The sequence below is a fragment of the Pichia kudriavzevii genome, chromosome 4 (assembly GCF_003054445.1).
Source record: "Pichia kudriavzevii chromosome 4, complete sequence".
NCBI lineage: Eukaryota > Fungi > Ascomycota > Pichiomycetes > Pichiales > Pichiaceae > Pichia > Pichia kudriavzevii.
The window spans coordinates 313,393-334,960 of record NC_042509.1 but is presented as its reverse complement, the minus strand read 5'-3'; the positions used below and the strand labels follow the sequence as shown (position 1 = coordinate 334,960).

General features: G+C 37.7%; 12 protein-coding genes and 1 non-coding gene across 13 annotated transcripts; 6 read left to right on the top strand and 7 right to left on the bottom strand.

Moving 5' to 3' along the window:
* Positions 1-224: 224 nt before the first annotated feature.
* Positions 225-1,655, bottom strand: C5L36_0D01730 (uncharacterized protein; the record flags this gene model as incomplete). Its single annotated transcript, XM_029467052.1, has 1 exon — positions 225-1,655. The coding sequence occupies one exon, from the start codon at positions 1,653-1,655 to the stop codon at positions 225-227; it is 1,431 nt and encodes a 476-aa protein (XP_029322912.1).
* Positions 1,656-1,821: 166 nt separating this feature from the next.
* Positions 1,822-2,505, top strand: C5L36_0D01720 (uncharacterized protein; the record flags this gene model as incomplete). The annotated part of the gene is made up of 1 exon (XM_029467051.1): positions 1,822-2,505. One exon carries the CDS (start codon positions 1,822-1,824, stop codon positions 2,503-2,505), a length of 684 nt encoding a protein of 227 aa, XP_029322911.1.
* A 77-nt stretch (positions 2,506-2,582) lies between these two features.
* On the bottom strand, positions 2,583-3,758 carry C5L36_0D01710 (uncharacterized protein; the record flags this gene model as incomplete). Its single annotated transcript, XM_029467050.1, has 1 exon — positions 2,583-3,758. One exon carries the CDS (start codon positions 3,756-3,758, stop codon positions 2,583-2,585), a length of 1,176 nt encoding a protein of 391 aa, XP_029322910.1.
* A 266-nt stretch (positions 3,759-4,024) lies between these two features.
* On the bottom strand, positions 4,025-5,065 carry C5L36_0D01700 (uncharacterized protein; the record flags this gene model as incomplete). The annotated part of the gene is made up of 1 exon (XM_029467049.1): positions 4,025-5,065. One exon carries the CDS (start codon positions 5,063-5,065, stop codon positions 4,025-4,027), a length of 1,041 nt encoding a protein of 346 aa, XP_029322909.1.
* A 258-nt stretch (positions 5,066-5,323) lies between these two features.
* C5L36_0D01690 (uncharacterized protein) lies at positions 5,324-7,054 on the top strand (the record flags this gene model as incomplete). Its single annotated transcript, XM_029467048.1, has 1 exon — positions 5,324-7,054. The coding sequence occupies one exon, from the start codon at positions 5,324-5,326 to the stop codon at positions 7,052-7,054; it is 1,731 nt and encodes a 576-aa protein (XP_029322908.1).
* Positions 7,055-7,137: 83 nt separating this feature from the next.
* C5L36_0D01680 (uncharacterized protein) lies at positions 7,138-7,566 on the bottom strand (the record flags this gene model as incomplete). The annotated part of the gene is made up of 1 exon (XM_029467047.1): positions 7,138-7,566. One exon carries the CDS (start codon positions 7,564-7,566, stop codon positions 7,138-7,140), a length of 429 nt encoding a protein of 142 aa, XP_029322907.1.
* A 535-nt stretch (positions 7,567-8,101) lies between these two features.
* On the top strand, positions 8,102-8,908 carry C5L36_0D01670 (uncharacterized protein; the record flags this gene model as incomplete). Its single annotated transcript, XM_029467046.1, has 1 exon — positions 8,102-8,908. The coding sequence occupies one exon, from the start codon at positions 8,102-8,104 to the stop codon at positions 8,906-8,908; it is 807 nt and encodes a 268-aa protein (XP_029322906.1).
* Positions 8,909-9,136: 228 nt separating this feature from the next.
* C5L36_0D01660 (uncharacterized protein) lies at positions 9,137-11,299 on the top strand (the record flags this gene model as incomplete). The annotated part of the gene is made up of 1 exon (XM_029467045.1): positions 9,137-11,299. The coding sequence occupies one exon, from the start codon at positions 9,137-9,139 to the stop codon at positions 11,297-11,299; it is 2,163 nt and encodes a 720-aa protein (XP_029322905.1).
* An 83-nt stretch (positions 11,300-11,382) lies between these two features.
* Positions 11,383-12,567, bottom strand: C5L36_0D01650 (uncharacterized protein; the record flags this gene model as incomplete). Its single annotated transcript, XM_029467044.1, has 1 exon — positions 11,383-12,567. One exon carries the CDS (start codon positions 12,565-12,567, stop codon positions 11,383-11,385), a length of 1,185 nt encoding a protein of 394 aa, XP_029322904.1.
* Positions 12,568-12,815: 248 nt separating this feature from the next.
* C5L36_0D01640 (uncharacterized protein) lies at positions 12,816-13,124 on the top strand (the record flags this gene model as incomplete). The annotated part of the gene is made up of 2 exons (XM_029467043.1): positions 12,816-12,818; positions 12,927-13,124. 2 exons carry the CDS (start codon positions 12,816-12,818, stop codon positions 13,122-13,124), a joined length of 201 nt encoding a protein of 66 aa, XP_029322903.1.
* Positions 13,125-13,375: 251 nt separating this feature from the next.
* Positions 13,376-15,337, top strand: C5L36_0D01630 (uncharacterized protein; the record flags this gene model as incomplete). Its single annotated transcript, XM_029467042.1, has 1 exon — positions 13,376-15,337. The coding sequence occupies one exon, from the start codon at positions 13,376-13,378 to the stop codon at positions 15,335-15,337; it is 1,962 nt and encodes a 653-aa protein (XP_029322902.1).
* Positions 15,338-15,475: 138 nt separating this feature from the next.
* Positions 15,476-15,572, bottom strand: C5L36_0Dtrna8K. The gene is made up of 2 exons: positions 15,535-15,572; positions 15,476-15,512 (listed from the first exon to the last, which is right to left on the bottom strand). It is a non-coding gene; the product is annotated as a tRNA-Lys (tRNA).
* A 270-nt stretch (positions 15,573-15,842) lies between these two features.
* On the bottom strand, positions 15,843-20,296 carry C5L36_0D01620 (uncharacterized protein; the record flags this gene model as incomplete). The annotated part of the gene is given in 2 exon segments (XM_029467041.1): positions 15,843-19,570; positions 19,570-20,296. Coding segments are annotated over 2 exon segments (4,455 nt in total).
* Between the last annotated feature and the right edge of the window lie 1,272 nt (positions 20,297-21,568).

Genomic DNA, 21,568 nt, shown 5'->3' with positions numbered 1-21,568 from the left:
TGGAGCGGGGGTCTTCCGGCTGCTAAAGCCCTGTATGAATGCACGTGACGGTATTGTCAGGGTTACGAGGGCTCATTGCTTTTTTTTTTCCCTTTGCCAGTTATTAGCATGGAATTCCCTTTAATTGATATGAAACCACTGTAAATTGTGAATTATGCATTGATCAAATAATCACAAATTGAAGGTTATATAAGTCATGGACAATAAGATACACTTGTATACAACTAATCCTGCCTGTGCCCCCAGACTTCCTCGTAGGTATGGCAGCCCTTTGTCTCTGGGACAAACAGGTAAACGAAAGCAAGAAATATTAGGCATACAAATGCAAAGATGAGGTAGACCCAGCCTCCAATCATTGTATTCAAAATGGGGAACATGGAACCAACAATAAAGACGCTTGCCCAGTTACAATCAGTTGCCCAACTTTGTGCTACATCCTTGACCTCGACCTGCGAGACTTCACTAACTATCAAAAAGGGGATGGGGCCACATCCTATTGCAAATGAACCAACGTATGTGAAGATGGCAGCAACCGAGAACGAGGAACTATTCAGTAAAATGCCTATACTTAAGATAATCAACGAAACCATCATAGCTGTGAGAGAGATCAGCAGAAGCGGTTTTCTGCCAGCTCTGTCCAAGAATAATGAGGACACGGCGGTAATGACCATATTACCAAGTGATATTAGAATGTTTGCCAAGAGTGAGTATGTAGGGAAAACTTTATTTAATATATCAACTCCGTAAAAAATCACAGAGTTGATACCGGCCAACTGTTGCCCTACCATCATAAATGTTGCAATTACTCTTGAGTTGTAATAATGTCTATCACTTAGGTAATTCCAAAATCCGATATTTTTCAAACTCGGATTAGCTGCTGCCAGTGCTAAATGTGCATTCTTCTCCATTTTCCATGTGTCAACCTCATCTCTTACATCAGGTGAATTTCTTAACTGAATCAAATTATGTACTCCCAACTCTTCATTGGCACTCTCAGCACGAATAATAAGCCATTTGGGACTTTCTAACAACCAGAAGTATACAGAAAATAACTGCAGAATACCAATGATCCACCCGATTTCCAGAATATTCTTCCACTGCTGCAAATTATTCCACCTTATTGCGAGGAGTTGTGCCAACAGAATACCAAAATTGACACTAATTTGGGTCATACTACCCAAAATGCCTCTTAACTCAACAGGCGAGATATCATTGACGTAAACTGGGACATACACAATGGCAAACCCTGCACCCAAGCCACTAATGAACCTTCCAACGAGCAATTCAAAATAACTACTTGAATGGCTTTCAATGAATGAACCTATAATGTAACAAATTGATGTAATTGTAAAACTAGATCTTAATCCATAGCCTGTTGAAATGTATGAAGCAGTCGTCGTAGAGACTAGCCCACCAATTGAAAATATCGAAGTCACTAAGCCTAGCTGTGATGGGGTAAGGCCAAGCGCCAACCGAATGTACTTAGATGGCGCATTTAGTTCTGACATATGAAATCCGTACTGTACAGATGCCAGACAGCTTATTGCGACAGCCAAGGTAAGTGGTACAGACCATCCGCTTTTGCCTCTGACATCTATTAGTGGTGACAGTGATGAGTCTCTGACCATATTTGGGTTGCTGATATTCGTCCTCATATGATATAGAGGACCATATAATAATCAGCTATGATGATCACAACAATTTCGTCTTTCTCAGAAATTTCCTAAAGAAGCAAGTTTTTAAACCCTTAACTGGGAACTCGATTTTTATCAAACAGATCTTTTCGAAAGATATCTTTCAGTCAACAAGGGAACAAATAAGATGAACGCTGGTACCATCAATCCAGATGATTTGGACACTGGAAACTTAAATAGAGACACAACTTTGGAACACAAACAGGGGATTCTTGAGGACATTCAGAAAATACACGAAGAAAGTTACCAAGCTAGACTTGGACTTCCATCGGTCGCAAGAATCACGCTGTTCAGTATTGGTGGTGTTATGGTCGGAGGTTTAGGTGGTATGCTTGGAGGATGGACAGATGCATCGTTAAGGTATTTAGCCGCAAATTCTCACCGATTACCCACCTCTTACAATGGATGGTTCTTCTATCATAAACGTAAAACTTATTATTGTACAAAAAACGCAATGGCAAATGCATTTAAAACGGGTTTCAAAGTTGGTGGATTTGTTGGAACTATGTTTACAATTGAGGCTTTGCTTGATAAGATACGTGGTCAAGTGGATTTTGTTAATACAATAATGGCTGTTTCTCTACCAGGCTTTGCATACACATGGTATTATCAGCTTTCTAAAGTCCAAGCAAAGGAAGTTATCCATAAGGGTGGGAAAGTGGGATTGTTATTGGGTCTATCACAGGATGCCTTCCAATTTTTCAGAGGTATTGATGTTTGGTACTTGAACCAGTGGTTTGGTATAAAGCCAATGAAATTGTCCGATAGGTTGAGGAAGTACGCTGGTGAGGAAAGGAAGGGAAAGAACTAATTATACATGTGAATAGATGAATATATATAAATGAGTATGTGTAAGTATATAAGTTTGCTTGCTCTATCAAGACATGCTTAATCCGATTGGTATATACTTTCGTCGTCATCATCGGAATCTTCTAAATCGGGAATTGGGTAGTTCAATATAACTGCAAGACCAGTCAACTGGTCCAATTGGATACCAGAATCATGAAGTGAGGAAAATACAGAAACTTCGCCGCCATTGTTCTTAACTGATTCGACAATATTAATATATTTTTTACGTTTTTCCACATCATCATTTTTGAATAGGGTATCGGTAATGAGCAACGTTTTAACGGCACCTGGTATAGCGATTGCCTTCATTACTTCACTCTCACCATAGAAAGATTTGTAGTTATCAAGGTTTAGGTTTTTCGTGAATTCATCAAATAAGGCAACATTCTTCTGAACTTTGGTATCTGTCAATTGTTTCTTTACACTTGGATCTTTCAAAACTTCTTCCAATGCCTGTAAATAACCAGTACTAGAGTTAGCCGTCATAAATTTCGATTTGCATCTAATCAAGTCTTTGTTACTTGTTTTATCTATTTCAAGGAATATTTTCTCTATTAGTTGTTTATTCAAAGTACCAGGAGATGCAACTATAATTGCCTTCAATTTCAATAGGTCTAGATGTCTCATTGTCCCTAAGGCAGTGTTTTGTAAGAATGTATTCAATGCTTTATCATGGGCTGAGGAATCACCTCTCCTTTTCTTAGGTATGGACTTTTCAATCTTGTTTCTAAGGATAGTCATTGAATCCGATATCAAACATATGTGCGAGACACCTTCTTCAAGTACTACAGCGCCAACTTCAGCTTTTGCTTCCAGCGTGCAAGCATTATCCACCAATTCATCATCGTGGGAATCCCAAATATCCTTGTGAACCTTGACTGGTTCTTTGATCATCACTGTGGCTGTATGGTGAGACCCTAATGGAACTTCAGCTAGAGCGTTAGTAGTAACACCCTTGACTCGCAGCTCCCGTTCAGAAGCAACGAACGTGGAGTCAATCACGTTGAGTGTCAACTTGACTAGTTTCCTCTGTGCTGGTGCACCTGGGATGGGTATTCCCGAAGCACCTAATGGTTTGATATTTCTATAAGTTTTCAGTGAAATTTCATCATTTTTAGTTATTAGGTTGTATAGAGTCCATAGATCATCAGCGTCTTCTGGAATCAAAACAATATCTCCTCCATTTTTAGTCACTGTCTTTGAAACTAGTTTCATTGCAGGTACTGCCTTATTGTATGGAAACTTTGCTTATGGAAAGAAGAAGGAATGGTCTGACAAGAGTTGAACCTTTTTTTTTTTTAATAAAGCTCGACATTTTTTATCAATTACACTTTGACATTGTTTTACTGGTGAACACATTGATTCACAGTATGTATGGACATTCTATTAATTAACATGCACTTATAAAGTATTGAAGCTCTTTGTGAAGAGCTATTATGGAGGAGGCAAAAGGAACCATTACAAGCTCATATATAATGTCTCTAACGAACTTCTGCATTTACAATCGTAGAACATCTACAAACTTCACCCTTCTTGTTGACAAGCTTGGCGTCTGGTTTACCTTCCTGCTTGTAAACAACGGTATAGTCCTCGGTGGTGGTAAAGTGTGCCTGAACGGTTTCCCAGATTTTCTTCTTTGGATTTAATACCTTCTCTGGAGTACCATCAAAACCTTCAAAGAAGATCTTGTCACCAGCAACAGAGCCCGCTGGAGGGTTGACAAATTCCACTTTACCATCGGCATTGGCTGCACATAAAACCATAGCACTGGATTTTATACCTCTCATAGTGACAGGCTTTAAGTTTGCAATGACAATAACGTACCTCTGTTGCATTTCTTCAAGCGCAAAGTGCTTAACTAAACCTGAACAAACAGTTCTTGGGCCTTCTTCGTCGCCCATTTGAATTGTAGAAACGTATAGTGCATCAGCATCTGGATGCTTAATGGCCTTTTCGATATAACCAACTCTAATGTCAATCATCGAAGGGTTTGGAGGAACTGCTGCTGCTGCTGCCTTTGCTTGTGCTTCTGCATTGGCCTTTGCCTTTGCTGCCTTCTTTGCTTCCTTAGCCGCCTTTGCCGCCGCAATTTCTTCTGGAGTAGTTGGTTTACCCTTTGGTGGCGTAGCCTTCTTGCTTGCGTCACCCTTTGTGTCCTTACCCTTACCCTTATTTGCACCATCCTTTGCTGCTTCTTTACCTGCGTCTTTCTTTGGTTTTTCCTTAATTTCTCTTGGAAGTTCTACGGTCAAATCGATGCTAATCTTCTCTAATCCCTCAACGGTATTTTGTAGCAAATCCATCCATCTTAAAATGTGTCTGTGCTTTGCAATAGCATCAACAGAAGTCCATTCCTTAGCTAATGGAAGAACAGACTTATAGACGGTGATGTCGACATCAGCAATAGAATTACCAGAAATATATGTACTAGTCTTGAGGGTCTCGTTGAGTTCTGAAACGTGGTCTGCAACGTGAGGAGCAAGCGAAGTCCACTGTGCTTGTAATGCTTTAACTTCGGCCATCTTTGTTTGTATATGTGCTATACAGAATTCCTAACAATGTCCAATCTCCTGAGTCATGAACTGAGTGTAACTGGTGAAGTTGGTGTTTTCGAAAATTTCTCGTCTCACAACCTCGATTTTCTTCATAACCCTATTATTTTTTCTTACATCACCCAAAAATGCAGTTTATTGTGGCAGAAGTATCACTGCACCTAGATATGTCAACTCAACATTGATACACCAGACGAAAATACTCATTGGGGAATCTATGAGTTCAATATGCCTCCAAAACGTTCCAGACGTGTGCCTGCCCGCAAGGTATCTAGAGCTTGTATTCATTGTCGGAATGCGCATATTACATGTGATGAGGGACGGCCCTGCAAAAGGTGTGTGAAGAAAGGATTGGCGGACACATGTGTTGATGCGCCCAGGAAAACAAGGAAGTATCTTTTGCCAGGGGAAGACGAAATAGCAAGTGTGTCAATGATGACGACGCAGTCTCTTCCCGCAATTCCATCAACATCGTCATTCAATGTTGGCGTACCACAATTTAATATGATGACTTCAATGACAAATGTGCCGATAAATGGTGATGGAGCAAAGTTCAGCCAAAGAGGTATTGTTAACTTCAATTCTGCGTCCTCCAATCTGAACAATACTAATATTAGTGACAATAACAATAACAGTAAGAACAATAGTATCGTTAGTAATAATGAATACAACCTCTTGCGAATACCTTCAATGTCAGACGGATTTATGAAGCCCATGCGTAATGAAGAGCGTCGAAAATCGTCTCATACAGCGCCATCTGTTACATCCGAAGATATCAATTTTTTGTCATCTGCTGCTGACTCGGAGTATGCGATCCTAGGTAACATTATAGATCAAGATCCCAATGGTCCCACTCTACTAAACTCTAAATTTGTTAGTCCTGCTTTAAGCGCTGCGAACTCCGAAGAATTGGAATACTTAAACTACCAACCGTTGATGCAAGAAAGCAGGAGTCGTACGGCAAGTCCGTTTGTAAAACCCCTACAACCTATTGATATGAATTTCGACAGCAATAAAAATGACAATGTTAGTGGAAATGGTAACTCTGCAAATGACACTCAACAAGGTGAGGATTCTAAATTGACAAACCTTTATCCGGATATGCCACATTGCGATGCAAATACAAATCAGTATTATATAGGCACAATGGCTACTATTGACGGTGTTAAAACACATACATTTCCTGATGTCGTCAAACAGATATCTAAGTTTAAGAGAGAGCACCCACAAAAATTTCGAGAGAGAAACAAAAGAAGTGCAATTTCTTTTAGTATCGGAGTGTTAGAAGATAGCAACTATACTCCTGAACTGGAAGCTGAAATAACTGCAAATGTTAAAATTGAGGAAGATGGAGAGAAGGTCAGTAAATGTGGCTTGCTATACCAAGAACCCAGTGAGATTTACGAGAAGGTGAAATCTCCATTTGCTTATGTGAAACCATATCATGAATTGAATATGTATCTAAAGAAGAGATTTTCAAAGGAGAATTTGGTTCAAGTTTCAAAGAGTATTGCAGAATATCGACCTAGTTTTATTGCAGGTATGATCAAATTGAAAGAGGATGACTTGATTTTTGCTGAGCAATGTTTCCAGCGAACACTTCTTGAATATGAATCATATATTGGGATTAGTGGCACTCCTATATTAGTTTGGCGACGTACGTCTCAAATAGCATATGTTGGAGACGAATTTTGTATATTAACTGGCTGGTCGAAGGAAGACCTGTTAAGCAAGTCTACATTTGCTGTAGAGATAATGGATGACAAAAGTTGTGTGGAGTATTTTAAGATATTCTCCAAGATAGCCTTTGGTGATTTATCAGGAGATATAATGACTGAGTGTACATTGCTAACTCCAAAGGGTGAAAGTATTCGGACTAGTAGTACGTGGACTCTTAAAAGGGATGTATTTGGCATTCCAATGATGATCATAGCTACGTTTCTACCGATACTCACTTAGGAATGCAAGGAAACATCTGTATATTTATATTTGTATTTATTATTATACTTATACTTATAGGGTTTATGTATTCTACTCAGCGATTATTGAGATAAAATACTCTTGACAAATTCAGCATAATCAACTGAGTTTTCATCTGTGATGGTGACGTTTTTCAGCAATTCATTGAATTCCTCCTCAGAGAGTTTCTCGCCGATTGAAGTTAAAATATATTTGAGATCACCGATACTTATAAAACCTGTTAAATTTTTATCAAAAATTTGGAATGCCTTGATATAGTCCTCTGGTTTTCCCAATGGTTTGAATCCGCCTTCTCTTTCAACTATCTCCTTGAATTGTGCAAAGGAAAATTCAGAACCTGTAATAGAATCCTGTAAATCAGATATTTCTTTCAATGAAGGGTTTTGGCCAACAGCACGTAAAAGATCACCAAGAGATGAGGTGGAGACCTTACCTGAAGCGGATTTGTCAAAGAGTGCAAAAGCGTCGTGGAGAGTAGATTCGTCGGCCATTTGTGAACAAACGTGTCAATGGAGTATGTGTTTACAATCAATCCCTGAGAAGGTGTTGTTGTTGTTGTTTTCTCAAGTGGCTAATGTTGATGTGTTGAATTATGTGGTGTTTCATTAGCGAATTCGAGGAAAAGTGTCTTTTCTTGAGCTGAACTTATATTTTTGCTTTCTCTGCGAGAGTTAAAAAGTGTATTTCCCTGAACCGCAAACAGAAAACAGCAGAAGCACGTTCGGAGACCTTGGTTTCCGTGTTTCTCGGTGTCCGTTGTACCTCTGGGAATAGTTTTACATACATGCAATGGAGTTTACACAAACAAAAACACCAGCCATTTTAACAATAGTAGTAATAGTAATAGCAACAATATTAAAAGAGATAAAAACTTATTTCTCAACTTCCGAAAAGGGTAATTCAGGTTTGTTTGAAATATTGGAACAATTTGCAGTGTTGAAATTTTTTTTTTTTTAACTTCTAGTTGTAAGCCATAAAGAGCCGCCTCCAACTAAGGTGTTTTGGGCAAAAGATACCAGTGATACAATGAGTAGTGTGCCTGCATGGAAACGGTTGGGATTGAAAGTGAAGTCTGTGGTGAAGAACGATCCGCTTGCTGTGGCTGCGAGAGGTGACGATGTAGTTGAGAAACTATCACAGCAGAAGAAGGAAAAAAAGCAGAGCAAAGAAGAAGACAAGAGTTCCAAAGAAAAGGTTGCTAGTAAAAAGAGAAAAGCTGAAGACAGTGGAAGTGAAGGTAAAAAGAAGCCTCCAAAGCGTGTCAAGGTTCCTAAAAGTGAACGTCCGGTCAATAATGTCATCAAGGACCAGTTGCACTATATGAGACAATTCAGCCAGGATCGTGAATCTTGGAAGTTCTCCAAGCAAAAACAAAACTGGATTATTAAGAATATCAGAAATATACCAGAAGATTATGAAGAGGATATGGTGGCATATCTGAAAAGTATCCAAGGAGGTTCCAGGGAGCGGGTTATCCGTGAAATGGAGAACGTGGTTTCAACCTGGAACGAACAAGTGAAAATAGCCGAAGAAAAGCTTGCACAAGACCTTCAAGAGAACGATGTAGCTCAGGAGGAAAATGTGTCAAAAGACAACTCTGATTCAGAAAAAACAAGCAAAAAAGAGAAAAAGAACAAAAAGGGAGACAAATCACCTCAAAAGCTAACTGTGGCTACTGTCGATTATGATTATGCTGCCCGTGCACGTACAATCGTCCAAGAGTTGGCCGAAAAGAAGTTACAACTCTTGGGAGTCGACTCTGTGGATGAAGAATCGCTAGAGAAGAGGCCAGCTAAGGTTAATCTGGTTGAAGAATATGTAGATGTAGAATAGTGATTGTATAAGCCAATAAATAGGAAACAGAAAACATGAATCGGATAGTTAAGTGTGGCTGATGGTGTTATTGATATCATAGAAATCGACATGTTAAGTTCGTTTTTTTTTTTCCTCCAAAAAAAAAAAAAATCAAGAAATTTCGATATACAATCGTTTCATTATCAATTCCCTTAACAACTTACTTGTACTATTCCATCTCGATACGGCAGCTTCACCTTTGGCCAAATGAGAAAGTTGTTTTCATCTTTGTCCTCTCATGGCTCAAGTTCGTCAAGTACGCTGAGACAACCTATCGAACCTTCTGCCACTAACACAGTTTATGGGCACAATGACAAGTACCATACAACGCAATGCAACAAAGCGTCAAAGAATGCTCCTCTTGTGGCATCTATTTCTATCGAGTCTCCACCTATAATATTGTATGGCCCGCCTTCAACATCATGTGGGGCATTTTTCTCTGGCACATTTAAAGTTGACATTCTCAAGGGAACTCAGTTGAACAAAAGTGACGATGAAAATGAGGCAAAACTCGAACACAGTGTCTCTCTTTCAAGGGTATCTAAAATGCAACTACTCAGGAATTATATTGTTATTAATGATGTATCAATATATTTTTTACAAATAGTTCGATATGGCAAACCATTTCAAGCACAGTCGAATACACTTTCTGATTGTAGTGAATGTTCGACTAAAATTACCGAACTGGCCAAATGGGATGTTCTCAGCAAGAAAACTGCATTTGCTAAAGGATCTTCTCATCTGTGTCCCTTTGGATATGTTTTACCTGGAAATTTGCCGCCAACATCAGTTCTATCTAATGCAAGCTCATATATACAATATGAATTGGTAACTATCGTCAAATATATGGATCCGGTGACAAAAACCGAGAAAGCCATCAATTTAGCACAACCAATTAACGTCCAAAGGTCCATATTGAGAGAACAAGATCGTAACTCAACCCGTATTTTCCCGCCAACAGATGTCACTGCAACTGCAGTTATCCCCAATGTTGCATTTCCTAGGTCTGCATTTCCCGTCGAAATTCGAATGGATCATGTTTCCACGCCAAGAAGAAGGTGGAGAATGAGGAAGTTAAGCTGGAGGATGGAGGAATGTACTGCTGTTAAGATTAATCATTGTAAAAACCATAAAGAGAAATTCAATTCTGTTGTTGAGTCAACTAAAAAGCAAAATAAATCAGCAAAAATAAGCAAGAATAGTGGCGGTGCAGGCCATTCTGTCATAAACACCTATTTTCAGAAACCCAAAAGACAGATCAATAATAGTAACAATAGTATCACACCAGATAACGTATTGCCAGATTTACATCCTAGTGATGATCGTAACATACAGAATATTCAGAATGCGCAACAAAGAGGACAGGGTAACCCAAATGCTCAAATTATTTCAACACAAACCCATCCTGAGAACTCTTTGGCTCCTATGGCATCTAATTGGTCTGTTGATTCTAGTAGAGGCCAGAGCAATAATCAGGTCGTTTTACCTGATCGAAATAACACTCCGACACCTGTCACATCAAATGGACAAAACGATAACGAGTCATCAACCGTACCAAAGGAACCCGAACTATACATTGAAGAAATTAAAACAATTGCTTCTGGAGAACTCAAGTCTGGGTGGAAATCAGATTTCTCTGGAAATGGAAGGATTGAGTTGGTTGTTAATATTTCGTTGATGGACTTAGTATCAATGGGTATTAATCACATCAGTCGCTATAGCCCCATTATCAACTCATCCGAGGCAAATAACTTTAATATAGATAAATCGGATTGTAATTGTGCCATTGACATAGATGATCCCAAATTGGGTATATCTGTAACACACAATTTAATTATTGAGATAGTTATAGGGGAAGAGCTCATGCAGCCTAAAACTACTGTCAATGTTCCACAAAGGGGCAGATCATCGGCTACACATGTTTCTGCAAATTCTACTGCTGCCATTGTAACTGGAAATATATCACAAACAAGAATGAGGCCAACATCAAGAACAGCTCAACAAGCACCTTCATCAGTACCAGATTCAGAATCCCAAAGCCGTCGGACGGCTCTCTCAGCCGAAGACTTTCCTGATGACAGAGTTGGACCAGATCCCATCAACGGCAATAAATCAGATGCTTATAACAACTTACAGGGTGTAGCCACTGGTGTTGCCCGTGTCTTAAGAATGCAATTCAAGGTTATTCTTTCTGAGAGGTCCGGACTTGGTGTTTCTTTTGATGATGAAGTTCCCCCAACGTACCATAGTGTTGGCGCACTATCGCCTCCTGCTTACACTGAATCTGAAATTTGTCAATCCGATGAGTTACATCCTACTTCCACAAATCTAGTCATACCTTTAGACACTTTGGCGAACTTACAAATCTGAGCAAATAATATATAATAGAAACAATAGAGCGTGTAATTTTAGTTCTGAATTTAATAACCCACCTTACAAACTAATGGTTTATCTCATTTCCTTCTCTCCTTACCTCTCCAATAGTCTCTTTCCCTTTCTCGTCTATCTCGTCCATTATCTCTCGCCGTTTCTCCGTATCTTCTTGAGTCCCTGTTATCTCTATTTTCTCGACCCCTATTAGCCCTACTATTGTCCTTATTGTGACCTCCTCTATTCATATCTCGACTTTTCGTTGAATCACTGACATGTTGCCTTGCACCCTTTTCATCAGAGTCACCTTCAAGTTTACGCTTTCTATTAGTCTTGCTAAACAAATGATCATCCTTTTCATATACTAAAGTATCATTCTGTACATATACAAAAGTCCCATTAGGAGTCGATTTTACACCACAATTCGAAAGGTTGTCTATTGTGACAGTATCTGCTTCTCTTTTTTCACTGATAGGGCTCGTTCGTAAAATTTGGGCAGTGCCATTATTATGGGATATTGCAAGTGTTGTCTTTGTTGAGGATATTGAGACCACAGGTAAATCAACGCTTACAATCTCTGATCTAGTGACAATCATTGTACTTTTATCCATGTAAAATGTGTTGCCATCCCTTGTACCTATATAGAAACCCTTGCCAAGATGATCCACCTGAATTGACGAAATCGCAGATGATGAAATATTATAGTCTTTGACGAATTCAATACTTTCAGTATTGACTTTGAACACACATAACCTTCCATCATTGCATGTGCTCACTATAAATTTCCCACGGGGAGTCTCACACCATATCATCTCTTCAATGGAAGTGGTTTTAATGCAAGATACCACTTTGTAATGTTCTGATACATCGCAAACAAAAATATACTGAGAATTGCTGGACCTAGTATGAACTGCTAGTAGGTCCCCCTCTGGTGAATAAGATAGTGACCACGGAGATAACTGTACGGATTCATCTGTCTTGGTTTCGATGGTTAACGGCGATGGTACTAGGGTTTTGGTGAAATAGGAATATAACATGATCGTGATACTTGATGTATTCGATGGAACGGATTTTTGTAAGATACCCGCAGCTACAGGCTCCTTGGTATTTAATGATAAGTTGACAATCGGCATCAACGTTCGTGACGCATAAACCTGAGATCCTTTGTGGTCAAGTCTGATAATAGAGAGAGTCTCATTAGTAGGATCATAATGACCAATTATATTTTTTCCTTTGGTTGTCACCAGCAAATGTGAGCCATTTACCATTTTTTCTCCTTGTTGAATGAGTGTCTGGTAATGTCCACAGAAAATCACACAATGTTACACTATCTGAGTTGGAGACTAAAAGTTAACACTAGGATGAATACGAATCCTCGAGGAGTGAAAAATCATGATTTTCGCTCAAGAAAACTGAGACGTGGCACTTCTCATCTGTTTCAAACCTCATTGTACTCTGATCAGCTTACTCTCTTTGTCTGTAAAAAAAAACATTAAACACCTCTGGTTTAGGGAAAATGGTATGCTTGCTTAATTGAAAAATACTTGATTTCTCTTTTGAGAAGCTAATGAAGTGAAGGACAATTATACTAACCTTTATTACAATCTATATTCTTATCTGGATTTAGGCAGTTCAAACATTTAAACAAAGAAGAGCTAACGAAAAGTTTGCCAATGAAGTGAAGAAAGTTAGAACTGGTGAAAAACAAAAGGTCAAGAAAGAACCTACTCAAAGGAGTATTAATCTCCCAAAGTGGATGATTGTTTTGCTTGTCTTCTTACTTGTTGGGGGTGGTGTCTTAGAGTTATTAAGAATCTTCTTCTGAAATTGAAAACAGACATCTACAGACATAACTTACACTTAATCATACTTTATACTACATTAAAATGCAAACATTCTAAATCTTAATGTGTAGATACTTGTGTATATTAAACCATTAAATGTTCCTGAAAAAAAAAATCCGTTCAATTTGATACTGCATTTACAACTAATAGAGAAATTTTACTTGAAATTCCCTCTCACACCTGTAGACTATGCTTATTTTGCATGTACCACTAACACCGCCGAACAGAACCAATGGCAGAGCCTTCTACCCCAACGCAGCTGTCTATTCCCATCCCAGTATTCCCCCCTTTCAAGCTTAGGTCTTCTTTGATTGATAAAGATCCGGTTATTTGGGAATATTTGCTTGCTGACTATATAGATCTATTCAAGAAACTAATTGCACTTTCGAAATCATCTAAAAATCAGTCGCCCCCATATACATTGTCAAAGAAGACTGTGAATCAGCTCCATCAATTTCTAAAATCCTTCATTCATGAATCGTCTTATGAGACAAAACAGGTGTTCTCCCTAGGTGCAATCAATCCGAATATCAGAGAAAATCAACATATATTGAAAATCGTTGTCTTTGTCTACATTAAATCAATAAACCTAGTTAATCTAAAGTTAACTGGCGAATCTACTTGGGAATTCTGTAAAGTTTACATCACATTGGCGAATAAATATACGTCCCAACGTGTTAATCAAGCACTAGTAACCATTCCTAATATCCGAAAATTGGTCGAAGGTACAATTAAATCCAATTATAGCTCAAAAAGTGATGATATAAGTTTGATAAGATCATTACAAGATTACTTAGGAAAAGTTATGGCTGGTGGGAAATGGAGTCAAGAGGATACCACCGTGTTATATTCTTTATTGGGCCAGCGTACGAAATCTGTTGCATCTACAAGCGACAAGAAGAACAGGAACTTTAAAATCAATTCAAAAAGAAAGAATAATGGGAACGATTCTAGCATTGAATTTGCTTCGACTTTTGTGGATAAACATTGGATCGAAATTCTTGAAGAAGTTTACTCAAACGGTGAAGGTATGAATTCGAAAGTTAGTGTTCAATTGATGATTCTTTCCCTTTGTTCTTTGAGTAGTGCCAGGATTCTAAGACTACTAAAAGATCAATTAGAGATCGACGGGCTCACCAGGATAAGGACTTTATATCCCTTAGTTTCATGTGTTGTCCTGTCTAAGAAATTTAACGATATGTATCCTGACTTGAAAGATATACTATCTTCACTGTTTGTTCAAAAGAAACAAATGCAAGCCAAGCCCACAAGGGTTTTTGATGATGTCAAAGTTTCACATGTTATGGATATGTTTCCGCAACTCTCTACAGGTCAAATCAAAACTCTACTAGTTGAGAATAATGACGATGTTGAGACCGTCATTGACTACCTATTATCGCATGATATGGCTGATTTAACAATAGATGACTTCGATGTGATTGAGAAGGGCAAAGATAAAAAGCTACCTAAAGACGCAAAGAAGGCTTCTAACGTTTTTGAATTCGAAGATGAGGATAAAACTTACATGGTGCAAATGGGTAAAAAGGAAGAATCTGATAATATCGAGAACCCAGAAGAAGATTTTCGTAAGAAAAATTTACAAAGAGCTCTTTCAATACTGTATAATGCGGATGAAGATGAACCGGACGATACCTATATTGATTATGAGAGTATTACAGGTAAACCAGAGAGTGACGAGGCTAATTCTAGCACCTCCAATGTGAAGCTCGATGCGAAACTTCTTCAGATTGAATCAACATTGTTTGGTATATATCGAACATCACCAGAAAAATTGACAAGAAATGACAGAAACACACAATTCAGGCAAAGTTTGAAGAAGGAAACTGCTTGGACGGATGAGCAAATTGAAGGATGGGCTAGAGTATTACAGAAAAGTCCTACCAAATACAGAATGCTTGAAGAACGTCTTGTGTTTGTTGACGGTTCATTAAACAAAAGTGGAAAGAAATCATCAAAATGGGTAGCGAAAAAGCCAGCAAATTCAGAAGATGGGAATGATGGCAACACTGACAGCCGTGGGAAGCATTTATTAGACAAACGTAAAGGGGGATATCTGGCTAAAGTGGATGCAAATGGCACAGACAAAATAGCACCTAAAAACAAGAGTAATTTCAACCATTATATGGCTAAGAAGAAAGCACAGAAGGCTGCTAAGACCCAAAAAACTAAATAGAGTAAATATTAGTTTTAAAAAATATATATAACTTATATATATTCTTCAGCTTTTGAAAGAGAAAATATAGTAAAACAACGTGAAATACAAGAGAAACATTCTCAGAAGTAGAAAAAAGCAGCAAAGAAAAAAAAGTTAAGCCCGATGCGGGGCTCGAACCCGCAGCCTTTTGATTGCACTTCCGTCTAGAAGAAATCTTAAGAGTCAAACGCTCTACCGATTGAGCTAACCAGGCTTAAGTCGGACTGAAAGTGTTGCTGGTGGTGCGTACTTTAGAATCTGATTATTGCTTATTTTTATCTTATATATTTTTATACGTTAATTCTCTGAGAACATATATGGAATGTCCTCTGTTTAAATAGTAATTCTTTAATTTAAAAATAGCATTTTGAGGGATTTAATTATCTTCTAGAACTTCTGTTTAACCTTCTACAATCTTCTTCAACCTTCTATATGATTACCCGATGTGGAAATAGAGAGATAGTCCTTTGTCTGATCTCTTACATTACCCCGCCGCTTTAGAAACTTCGTCCCGAAGTTTATTGTCCTTATCAATTGCTTTTGCATTATCCCATAAAGTTCTCTGTAAATCTTCTGGGATCTCTAAAAATAATGAAAATGGGATGCTTGAACTATGACAAGGGTCACAATCTTTCCAGTAGACATCCAATGTATCGTTTGTTTCGTCGATACCAGCTATACCGATAATCTCGGTCAGTCTACTTCTTGCTTCAGCTATTGTTCTTGGGGGTACCTTGGGAAACTGTTTATCCGTTTGTAAGAATCTTCTAAGCCATCTGACATTGATTACTCTATCCTTTTTATTCGTTTTCGGTAAATCAACTTCGTAAGCGTTGTCTGATATCTTTTTGACAACCTTGTAGGGTCCGTAGTATACCGGTTGTATTTTGTAATACAATCTATCACTACCATATGCATCTTTGTGTAATAGTATCCAATCTCCAACTTCAAATGTTTCGTACACTCTCGACTTATTATGCTGTGTTTCCTGACTTCTTTGCGCTTCAATCATGTTTTCTTTCACATTTTCCATGATGACTTTCATTTCTAATGCGAATTCTTCAGCTTTATTGCTGTACCTTCTACTTGAAACACGACTGCTAGAAATAAACATTGGCGAGTCTGGTAAGTAACCATAGCAAACTTCAAATGGTGATGAACCTATCGAGACTTGATGGGAACTATTGTAGGCAAATTCGGCCATTGACAACCATTTGTCCCAACTGTAGAGATCGTTACTCGCATAATTTCTTAGTAACTGGTTTAAGATTCTGTTCGTTCTTTCTGTTTGACCATCGGTTTGAGGATGATTAGTGGTCGAGAAAAGTAAGGATGTACCAAATATCTTGTACACCGTAAACCAAAATTTATTCATGAACCTTATATCTTTATCCGAAACCATTCTTTTTGGAATCCCATGTAATTTAAAACAATTATCTACCATCAATTTTGCACATTGCTCTGCGGTTGCAGTTTTCCTAGTGGGGATGAAATGTGCCATCTTCGTGAATCTATCCACCACTACCAAAATCATATCGTGTCCATTTTTGCATCTGGGAACACCTGTGACAAAATCCAAACTGATGTCTGTCCATCTTCCTTCAGGAATTGGAAGAGGGGAAAATAATCCTCTTTGACCAGTTGTCTCTGGTTTGGTTTTCTGGCAAACCGTACATCTTTGACAATATCTCTTCACGCTTTTTAGCATATTTGGCCAGTAGAACATAGGGTGAAGTCTCATGTATGTTTTGAAATACCCGAAATGACCAGCAGAGTTACCGTCATGAGCGTTACCAATAATTTCCTGAACCAACTTAGACTTAGGGGAGACTACTATTCTTCGATCATTTCCTCCTTTAACCACTGAGAAATATAGTAAATTATCCTCAATTGAATAATGTTTGATGTGGTTATGGATTGACTTCGGGATCGGCAAATTCTCTTTCAATATGTCGTATATCTCGTTAATTTCATTGTCTTCATCGTACGACTTAATGATCCGTTCTAGCAGTTCCTGATTTGGCGTTAACACCGATTCTATTGTGTTGATACCAACTTCTTTCTCCTCGTAGGGGTACCTAGACAAAGCGTCTGCTACTGAATTAGTAGGACCTTTCACGTACTGAATGGTGAAATCGTAATCAGCTAAATAATCTAACCATCTGGCCACTCTATGGCTATCTATTGCATTCTGTCGCTTTAAATAGACCAACGATCTGTGATCTGTTTTCAATACAAAGTGCCGATTTAATAAATAGTAACGCCAGTTCTTTAATGCTTCGACAACAGCGAGAAATTCACGGTCATATATTGAATAATTTAATTCTGAACCTATTAATTTCCTGGAGCCATAGGCTATTACACCACGTAATTTTCCATCTGAATCAAGCTGTTCTAACACGTAACCTAACGCAGTACCACAAGCATCTGTGTGCACCACAAATGTATAACCATCTTCCCAAATAGGATGTACTAAAATTGGGGCATTAATCAACTTTCCTTTCAGCTCTTCGAATGCTTTATCTTGAGGTTCTTTCCAAACACATTTCTTATTTGCGAATTCCATTATAGGAGATGCAATCTTAGAATAATCTTTGATAAATCTTCGATAATAACCAGCTAATCCTAGGAATGATTGAGCGTCTTTGGCGTTTTTCGGAATTGGCCAACTCTTGATTTTGTCTATCTTAGCAGGGTCAGTCTGGATACCTCTGCTTGAAATGAGATGTCCTAAGAAACCTAAGGTTTTGAAGTAAAATGAGCATTTCTTTTTCTTCGCAATCAGCTTATTTCTCCTGAGCAATTCCAATATTTTTTCAATGTGACTGTAGTGTTCTTCGACAGTCTTTGAGTAAATTATAATATCATCCAGGTACACCTGAACAAATTGGTTCAAATAAGGTGCTAGAATCCTATTCATCATTCTTTGGAAAGTACTAGGGGCGTTGGTTAAACCGAAAGGCATCACAACCCACTCGTAGTGACCGTAATCTGTGGAAAAGGCTGTTTTTTCCATATCATTTTCTGCGATTCTGACCTGAAAGTACCCTGACATCAAATCCAACTTGGAAAATACTGAAGCTCCTCCAAAACATGTGATTAATTCATCGATTCGTGGTATTGGGAACTTGTCTTTTACCGTATTGTTGTTTAATAACCTATAATCGACACACATTCTCATACTACCATCTTTCTTCTTGACAAATAATACAGGACTATTGAAAGGACTGGAGCTAGGCTTGATAAAACCTTGTTTTAGCAGTTCATCAACTTGTTTATTCAGCTCTTGTTTCTCTGAATAACTTAATTTGTACTGGCGTCTGTATGTACTCTTGGTAGGTTCAATGAGTATAATTCTGTGAGTCAAATCCCTTTGGGGAGGTAAACTGGTGGGTTGGTCATTGGTCACCACATCTCTAAATTCTTCATGAATTTTCTTCCTAATTCCATCAACACCATCGTAAGGTTCTTCTAAAACATTATTGTTTTCTTTTTCTTCAACTGACTGCACAAACAGTAATAATGGATAATTATCAACATTCTTTAAATTTCTTCTAACTGCACGCATGGAGTTAATACCTATAAGTTCATTTTCTTGTGTTTCTTCTAAGTCGTTTTCGTCGCTTGACTCTATTTGTTCTTCGATATCTGGGATTTCAGGAGTTTCCGTTTCCTTTTCGATATTTTCCCAGTCAACTTTATTTCCATGATCTTTAACAAATGGGAAACCTAATATCATTTTATGGTTGATATTCTCTAAGACTAAGAATCTAATATTCTCATTTTGCCATTCGTCTCTTAGCTTAAATTGTAATTCTAAGGTTAATTCTCCTTTAACGCTGATCGTTTTCTTATTAGCGGCGACAACATCTTCAAATTCTGTAGGCTCTAAATAATTTTCTAATTGATGTGATTTAACGAATTCGTAATCCAAAAAGTTTCTTGACGCACCGCTGTCAACTAAAGCAACACATTCCTTAAATAATTCATTTTTAACTTTCAAAAGCGGAAGTTCTTTCCTATCCATGTAAACGTTCGAAACACTTAAATTTTCTATATCCTTGTTATCTAGTATATACTTGTCAAACTTAGTAGAGTGTTGAATCTCGTTCTTTAATTGCAGATTTGCATTTTCTATTGTAGGTGGGTTTATAGCAATATCGGAACCAACCACCTTTTGGTTCCTAACTAATTTAAATTTTCTCTGTCTTGTTTTCTACCAGCGTAACCACCATTATAGTTTCTGTTGTAATTCTTGTTTCTTTTATAACTGTCAAAATTCCGACCACGATAATTTTTATTTTTAATGGAGTCTATTTCCATTGGTTCACCTCTCCATCTATCTTGATGCGAGAATCTAAAGTCTCTAGCTCTGGGTGCTGAGTCCTTCTCAAAGTCTCTTGCTAAAAATTTGGCTTCAGCAAGCGAGTTTGGTCTATGTTGGAATACGCGTCCTCTAATTTCTGCACGTAATCCTTGCACAAACCTATCTCTGGTGGCCCATTCGTTTTCATACTCACCTGGGAGTAAGGTCCGGTACCCTTCAAATTCCTGGATAAATTGTTCCACGGAATTTTTACCTTGGTGACAGCCATTGTATTTTGCTGCCACTTGTCTCAACTCAAATTCGTCTGTTGGACAGAATTCGAGTGTAAACTCTTCGACAAATTGATGCCATAAAGGTAATTCGGAGTTTCCATACCTGTTAGTGAACCAGGCGAGAGCGGATCCATCGAGGTTGAGCATTGCGGTTGCTACCTTAAATAATTCTGAGACATCCTTTCCCATACTTTCTTGTAGTTTAAAGGCCATGTCAAGTTTGAACAGAAATTGTTGGGCTAAACGAACAGAGTTCTTTTCGTTACCCTTGAATACCATGTTTAAGTTAACTTGCGACGGGTTAGAACCTGCATGCATCGCGTTAACTTCTGAATTCATGTTGTTTAATTTCTTTGTTGAACTTTTCTAACTAGCCGGTGCTACCAATTGAAAGTGTTGCTGGTGGTGCGTACTTTAGAATCTGATTATTGCTTATTTTTATCTTATATATTTTTATACGTTAATTCTCTGAGAACATATATGGAATGTCCTCTGTTTAAATAGTAATTCTTTAATTTAAAAATAGCATTTTGAGGGATTTAATTATCTTCTAGAACTTCTGTTTAACCTTCTACAATCTTCTTCAACCTTCTATATGATTACCCGATGTGGAAATAGAGAGATAGTCCTTTGTCTGATCTCTTACACGGACTAAAAAAGACTTGAAATAATGTGTCAAAATTATTTTCTTATTTGGGATGTTTAGATGGCTGAAGTTTTTTCATATAGCAGACTTCTGTACGAACTTATTACGTTTTAGGTCTTTATTTTTTACTGTGCCAGTCCTGTCATAGCCTGTTGACAAATGATAATTAATTTATGCGAATGACAGTGTCTCCGACGGCTTCTCTATGCCTATGCTCTACACGATCAACGGGGCTAACTCTCTTTGCTTCCTACTCCGGATACTTGACCCTTGTTAACTTCCCTGTTCTAAAATCGAAACCTTAATATCAGTATATTATCCTCTATCTACTGGGACTTCTTTTTTTGGAATACATTCTAAAAAATTCCTTTCCGCTCTTTCAGAGAAACAAAAGTGGGTTGCTGAGTTTATCACTATATTGTAATTGTTTCAATAATTAGTCAGCATGTATAACAACGACAAGTAATGTATACAGTTTGCTGTAACGTATCCACAAGTACTTAATAAAAATATATGTTTACACGTATTAATTCTACTCTGGGTATCCATATTAGAATTCTTTTCAAGCTGTTGTTAAAAGAATTTATATAAAATAACGTATAAAAACAAGCTAAGTGAAAAAAGGAGTGACCAAATTTTTACAGTAATATCAGTTGTGTACTGAATTAGATAATCTAAGATAGGTTTATCATGCTAAGGAACAAAATATTAACATAACTGTCAGAAGTATGAAATAGCCAGACTTTGATTCTGAACTATCGCCTAATTTAACCTCAGTAGCCTTATTGGGACTGATAAGAGTGTTTGTTGTTTGATTGACTGTTGTTTTAATTACCCATCTCAACAATTGGTGAATACTTTCACTACTTAGATCAATACTATATCTAGTTCTAATTAATGCACCATATCAGTGATGTATTATCATTGAACGACTCCCAAATAAAATAATATCTGAAAAATTTTAG